Consider the following 7500-nt stretch of genomic DNA (forward strand, 5'->3'; position numbering starts at 1 on the left):
GCAAACTATAAATATCTTTGCAACTCCATTGTTGGGTAATACTTTAAGGGCACTTATGACACCATATCGGTTACCATGGCAACACGCCAGGTCCACAAAAAGGCCCTCTAATTTTCAGTTTTTGAAAATTATCTGAAAAACTAGGTCGGTGACCTACCGTTTTTATTTCTTTGTTGGAAATCTCCCTAAATTTTTTAACTTCTTAGGGCCGATTTACACGATACGATTTTGTCGCACGCGACAAGCTCACGACAGGCCTACGACATGACTTACGATTGTCGCAGCGTTTTAAAACATGTTTTAAAATGCTACGACATTTTTTCTGACGTACACAACAATCGTAAATCATGTCGTGGGCCTGTCGTAAGCCGTTGTCGCATGCGACAAAGTCGTACCGTGTAAATCGGCCCTAAGAACCCTTTCGAGCCTCCTTAAAAGCCTGGCCAAACGCTAGCAACATTTCAACGCAACATCTTGCATGATGTTGCGACATGTGTTGAACGGGCTTGCCAAACGCACACAACATTTTCAACGCAACACGTCGATGTTTTTTGTGCCCCAGGCCCCTGGCACGCAACAAGTGGACCTAGCACGCATGCCCAAACGAGTACAACATCATGCAACATCCAAAATGTTTCACGAAAAATTTGATCCAACATTATCCAACATGTTGCAACATATCGCAACAGGGCGGCCAAACGTATGCAACATGTTGTGCCCTACAACGTTGCAAGATGTTAAGTTGAAAAGTTGTGAGCGTTTGGCCAGGCCTTAAGGTGATTACCTGGTTTTGCAATGCGCAACCATACTGCGCATAATTTCTTGCATTATTGACGCGCGCATTAGCTCGCGCACATAAATAAAATGGCGGATTTTCACTGACGCCAAGCTTAATCTGTCAAGGAATGGCTATTTTCTCCTGAACGAGCACGGTGACCCCCTCTTTTTAATGGTGTTATGTACTCGTAATAGCTCCACGGAAAACACATTTTAAAGAGACAAAAAGTTGGATAGTAGAAGTTGTAGTATCATAGGCAGCCCAAGTTTGCATCACTACAGGCAGCCGTTGAGAATTTAAACGCGTTATAAGACTTTGTATGGGAAATAAAATACCGTCGATTATGAAGCCTAAAAAAGCGCTCAATTTAACGTTCATGCAATAAAATGAAAAAAAATTGACTCACCTCTGGTTTATTCTTGCGCGTTTTGGTGCTTATTTTACCGATTTGGCAATTCCGTGTTTTCACTGTTCTAAGACGAAGTCAAGGCCGTAAGCTCGCGTAGTCAGCTCAGAGGCGGTTTGCGCCTCAAAAATCCATCCCCATCATTTGCGAACCTCGGTGAATGTTTCGTCGTCAAAAATCCCCACGCACTTGGCTGGAAATGAGCATTTTTTGCTTCCGATTCCACGATAGCTGATGATTTCAAAATTGGTCACGAAGCTTGGGTCCGAGGTCAAATTAACTCAACCCGACGAGGTACAGTCATTTCATGTACAACACTTACCCCATCGCCAATGATGCGGCTTCTCGAACAGCTCCATGGTTACGGTCGGGTGGAGTTAATTTGACCTCGGACCCAAGCTCCGTGATCAATTTTGAAATCATCAACGGTAAAATCATAGGCAGCCCAAGCTCGCGTCACTACAGACAGCCGTTGAGAATTTAAACGCGTTATAAGACTTTATGAAGCCTAAAAAATGCTCAATTTAACGTTCATTCAATAAAATGAATCAAAATGACTCACCTCTGGTGTATCCTTGTGCCTTTTAGAGTTTATTTTACAGTTTCGGGAAGTCCGAAAAGTCATTGAAAACACAGACTTCCCGAAACTGTAAATTAAAATAAACTCCAAAAGGCACAAGAATACACCAGAGGTGAGTCATTTTGATTCGTATTATTGAATGAACGTTAAATTGAGCATTTTTTAGGCTTCATAATCGACTGTATTTTATTTCCCATACAAAGTCTTATAACGCGTTTAAATTCTCAACGGCTGTCTGTAGTGACGCGAGCTTGGGCTGCCTATGGTAAAATAAGCACCAAAACGCACAAGAATACACCAAAGGTGAGTCAGTTTTATTCATTTTATTGAATGAACGTTAAATTGACCGTTTTTTAGGCTTCATAATCGACGGTATTTTATTTCCCATACAAAGTCTTATAACGCGTTTAAATTCTCGACGGCTGCCTGTAGTGACGCGAACTTGGCATGCCTATGGTAGTATTTGTATAGAAATGACGTGGAAACTGCATTTTGAGCTATACGCTGAGTTTGAGGTGATGATGTAGCGGTCCAATTTGCTTCCTTTTTTTTGAAAGCTTGTGCAATTTCAAATCACTTTACTGGAAGTTTTTAGCCCGGACAAACAAGTAGGCTTAAGTTTTCCGGAATGCATTGCGAAAACAGGCACGATGACCCCATCATTTTACTGCATTTTTTTAAATGTCCTGTGCATTAATATCAATTGTGCCAAGTTTGACAGAAATCTGGATAGTACGTCATTTTCAAAGGAATCACCTTAAGGTGACTGAACACAGTTTTTGATACCTACGTTTCATTTACCTTTTTCTCTCAAACCCTTGATCCTTTGGTCGCCAAAAATGGTAGCAAGCAAGTTAACAACATGAACCTCGGTTTTTTGATAGTTAAGCTGACGAATATGCCGTTGCCATGGTAACATGAATAACTAAAAACAGGCCTTCAAAATCGGTTTTGTTTATTTGCAGAAAATCCGGTCGTTAGATTTTCTTTATAATTTGCATGCAACAAGCTTGTAACTATGCTCACAAGTTAACACTATTTTAATAATAACTTGACAGAGAGATATTTTTAATTATCCATCGTTGAAGGTTCAGTGGAATATCTAGAATTTTCTCTGTTAAAGTTCAAATTTTTATGAGTACCCCAGTCACTTATTTCCTAACGTATTTTCATACCACATTTCCTTACATTCTAACGAGTGATTCTCGAGAAATCGGCGTATTTTCAAGAAAGCTATACCACATTCAATCGCAAATTTCTAACTTACTGCGCATGCGCTGCATTTAACTGGGTTGTTTCGATAACAAAGAAAAAGCTGCGAATTGCGGAGTTCTTTGCATCCTTACCTTTTCTAACATACATTTCTCATAAAAGACTAAAACCATTAAAACACTTTGTTAATTATGAGGAAAAATAGTACAGATAGCGGATCCATTGAGCAAATGAAATGATTGCTGTATTGAAGCCACGTTTATTTTTTTGCAATCCTTGCGCGCGCGCTGCATTGCGTTAGCAAGAGCGCGCGCGGAAACTGTGTTCAGCCACCGTAAGCTAACCTACCCGGTATTCTAAGTTGCCCCTCTCTCTCGAGAAGTTGCTCGATATTGGTTACCCACCCACTCACAAAGGACGGCCACGGCACCGGGAACTTCATCCCCTAATATACAACACATACTTAATTGACCGCTTCCCATAGGGGCTTTTTAGGGCCAATGAAACACAACGAAACAAGGGAACAGAATAACAACAACTGTTAAGAATCCCAACTGGCCGGAGGCAAGCCAGTTGGCTATTTACATGTGCGGCTGGGAAGTTGAACCAGGATCAAATTCAACGAGTGGTCAGAGCGAATCTTGAACCCGGGATCTCCGGACTTCAAGGCAAACACCCTAACCACTGGGCCACACTGCCTCTTCTCGACTTGTAGGTGGGTTCTTTAACATCCCACAGGGAACTTAAAAACAAGGAAGATATTCGTGAGGCGGGGACTACGGTTTGAAGTCATTATCCGAGTAGACTTGAGAGTCTAACCATTTGCGGGTGCAATAACGAAGGCAGCACTTTCTCTTCAGTTATTTTAGGACCCCAAGTCTTTCTCCGGCCGGATTCGAACTCATACCCTCCCGCATGGGAGCCCAGTGCTCAACCAAATGAGCCACTGGTGCCTGGTTGATTTTGGCCAACTTTTAACGTTTGATGCAAACGAAAAGCTGAAATTTACGACTTGCCAAAAATTGAAAAGAAAAAAGTGTTTCATTTAAGCTCGTTTCTTGTCTGTGATCTGCAGATATCGGGAAACTTCTCAAAAGAGAGAGAGAGAGAGACAAGTAAGGATAAGAATAAGAAAACGTTCATGCTCTTATAACAAACAGTAACTTAAAGTAAAGGTGATGCTAAATCTCTCTCGCTGACGCAGCCTTACGTCCAAAAGCACTTATGTCTAGGATTGAGCCTAAAAGCTCGTTTTCACGAGCGACGGAATCAGAGTTTTACGGTTAGACTTAAAGGCTTAGTTTATTGAAAATTAGATTGTCGGAGTCGGAAGCAGAAGTGGAAGAACAAGCCAATCACAATTCACAGAAGTGGGCCCCGTTAAGGTGGAAATTTTGGGGCCAAAACAAAAGAAATGAAAACTGACATGGTAGACCGCAGAGCAGAATTTTCTTCTTTGGCTTCTTCTTCTCCTTATTTTGCAAGACTTAATAGTTTAGTAGAATATACGCGACTGATTTAAGGAAGTTTTTTTTCTGTCCCCGCTCTGCCACTTTCGCGGGGGCGCGGGTCCAAAAAAAACCCTCCTCAAATCAGTCCCGTATATACTACTGGTTTCTTTCATCACATACCTGATTTAAGCTCAGCTTGTTTGGCCACCAGCCAAGTATTATTTTTCATGTTCTTATTTTTAAAAATCTTGCACGACATGTCGTATAACACGGGGAAAAGTCTTACAGCCTCCACAACCTTCTCGTCCATGCTTGTTGATTGGATTGTTCTTCCGCTTCTGCTTCTTCCGACTTCGATTTCTGATTTTCACTAGATTACAAGCGCTATTACGACTCCGACTCCGATTCCGTCACCAGTGAAAACCACCCTTAATTAAACGCACACCCTATTTTGACACTCAACGCGAAGTGTCCCTTTAAGTCTAAGCATTTACTACCTATTTCCAAGAACAGGGTAAAGGGCAAAGGTTAGCGTTATTTTTAGCTTAGGGTAAATGCCGCTGTTTATCATGCAAGTATAGAGATTTTCGTACATTTCTTTGATGAAATTAAAATGATATGGTCACGACAGACGATGTTTTTCACTGGTGAAAAATTATCGTTGGCTGGTAGTTTGTTGAGCTTTAGCGTGGGCAGCCTATGCACCGACGGCAGCAGTCAAATTTGAAAACATGGCGGCCGAATGGTGTATGGTTTTCAAAGTTTTTGTCCTTTTATTGCTTAGTTTTCTCCACAAAATACCTAAAAAAATCTTTAAGATTTTTTAAAGTATTCAAGTGAGGTATGGAAGGTAAAGAGTTCTTTCATTTCAAAAACATTTTGCTATTTGTTTGGGTCTTTTGTTGAGTGCTTTGATAGCCTCACAATAAACACTTATCTCTTTACATATATGATCTGCATACTATACAAATTACTTCATGGTTGGCTCATTTGCACGATTTTTATTACTCAATTCTTGTGAAGGATCGTTTAACTTACTCCTTCGCTTCACAACTCGTGAATAAAAATTGTACGCGCTCACCAACCATGAGGTAATCTACGTTTAGCTTTTACTTGAAGAGCAGCATTTGGGGGGCACTTTGTGACGCTTACTGAAATCCGCGTGCATCTAATTAGGGTCAATCCAGGACATATCTGTCCTGAATCCGACACTTGCTGTATTATAATCTCTTTTGTGCCATTTACCTTTGGTTACACTGGGTTTTGCATTTTATTGTTGTGTATTTGCTGTATTCGGGAGCTCCGAGTGTCTCTGCTTCGTGCATAAACGAAATTCAGACATCTCTTTTTGGCAGCAAAACAAAGTACTTTAGAGCCTTTCAGTGAACATCATTGAGGAGCAAGGATGGCACACATGGTGCAAGAGGTCCTGAGTTCGATTCCCGGATCTCGCATCCTTGTTTCGACTCCTTTTCTTTCGGTGTAGCTAAGTAGCTTTAAATACCTGTTAAACGGAGCACTGATGCAGTGGGGGAGTAAAATGAGCACACCGTCGACCTCAGGTTTGTCAGGGATTAAAAGTTACTGTTACTAGTTATCGACGTTAAATAAGGTCTACTTTACTTTACTTTACTTTACTCTAAACGAACCTACGATTATGACGAAATTCAGTGAATATCTTACCCGGCGCTTGAGGAAGAAAGTCTTTTAGTGAAATAGGTTTTTCTGACTCTAGAAAAGGAAAATACGTGACAGTGTTAAACGCTGACAATAACATGACGCAATAGACCTTTTCGGCTTGTACATTTTGTTTTCCCAATACAGATCATGTGATAATACTCAGGAGCTTTGGTCCTTTGTTTTGTTCATTAAAAAGAGTGCATGCAGGCATATTCATGCTTGCATGCCCTCATTTTAATGAACAAAACAAAAGACCAAACCTCCTGAGTATTATCACATGATCTGTATTGGGAAAACAAAATGTACAAGACGGAAAGGTCTATTCCTTTACTGAGAACAGGAAAAGGAAAGCGTGGTAAAAAAATACACAAAGAACAAAGAAGAAAATCACTTAATACACTCGGCTTTCTTGTTAACAGAAATCAGTGAATGTCAATACCAACAAAGATAATAAAAGTGAACACAGTAGTATTACTAGGAGCAGAAGAGGAGACAAAGCAACAACTCCAGCCTCAGGTCAGGGCAGATATTCAATTAGAAGTCCGCACCTCAACTACTCGGTCGGGATCCCCCCCGAAGAAATTAGCCCACAAAATTACCTTCTGTTAAGTATATCGCACGTCCCATGTGAATGACCGCAAATTTAACCTTGCAAAAGAAAATAGGACACATAACACATAAAATTGTATATCGGTGCCTTTGTCTGCTGGCAAATTCTCGATGTTAGATAACAACAAATAACTTAGGTTTTGTATGCAACTACTGACGTTAACGGTGCTATGCGCCCGTGGGAAGTATGATAAAATAGTCGCATTGTGAAATTTGAGGCGTACGACATCATGTGAAAGAGCTTAATAGCCGTATTTAACGGTTAAAGTGAAAAACTTCCCGATTCCGCAGCTATTTAAATCTAGCGTGATATTTCTTATTTATCTTTCGTCTACAAAAGCCGGGGGAACTTTTATGATATCGAGCATTTGTTCTTCGAAAATTGAAGAAATAAATGTCGCCTTGGGCTATATTCTCTGTAATTGCCGCCCGTTTTTCCTAATGACATTCAAATTTACCGCCGGCATACGGCCAAATTTCCCGGCGATTTCGCCTCATTCTGCGCGCTGTGTACCGCCCGAAGACCAGCGGGAAGATGAGTCGATTTTGAATCGAGATAAACGGGCCAAGCTCCCTAGGGGTTTTGTTGCTCGTACTTTCGAATCCTGCATAGAACTCTGATCCTTTTTTCAGGTGTCCTTTTACCCGTTGCCAAGCAACTAGTTTAACATATTTTTCCCATAACCACATAAAACCAAAGCTGCATTCTAAAAAGGATTTTTGCGTAGAGCAAAATCAGTCTCCTGTTCAAGTCAAAGCAATAATAATAATAATAATAATAATA

At 40.7% G+C, this 7500-nt stretch overlaps 1 protein-coding gene across 1 annotated transcript in view; it reads right to left on the reverse strand.

Annotated features, from left to right (window-relative positions):
• The window catches only part of LOC138060094 (ubiquitin carboxyl-terminal hydrolase 7-like), a 29683-nt gene that overhangs the window by 1172 nt on the left and 21011 nt on the right, over positions 1 to 7500 (reverse strand). Inside the window, exons 20-21 of the mRNA XM_068905802.1 lie at positions 6707 to 6755; positions 6111 to 6158 (exon numbers count right to left, since the gene is read on the reverse strand). Coding sequence (XP_068761903.1) covers positions 6111 to 6158; positions 6707 to 6755 — 97 coding nt within the window. The remainder of the gene's footprint in view (positions 1 to 6110; positions 6159 to 6706; positions 6756 to 7500) is intronic.

The sequence above is a fragment of the Montipora capricornis genome, chromosome 8 (assembly GCF_036669925.1).
Source record: "Montipora capricornis isolate CH-2021 chromosome 8, ASM3666992v2, whole genome shotgun sequence".
Classification (NCBI taxonomy): Eukaryota; Metazoa; Cnidaria; class Anthozoa; order Scleractinia; family Acroporidae; genus Montipora; species Montipora capricornis.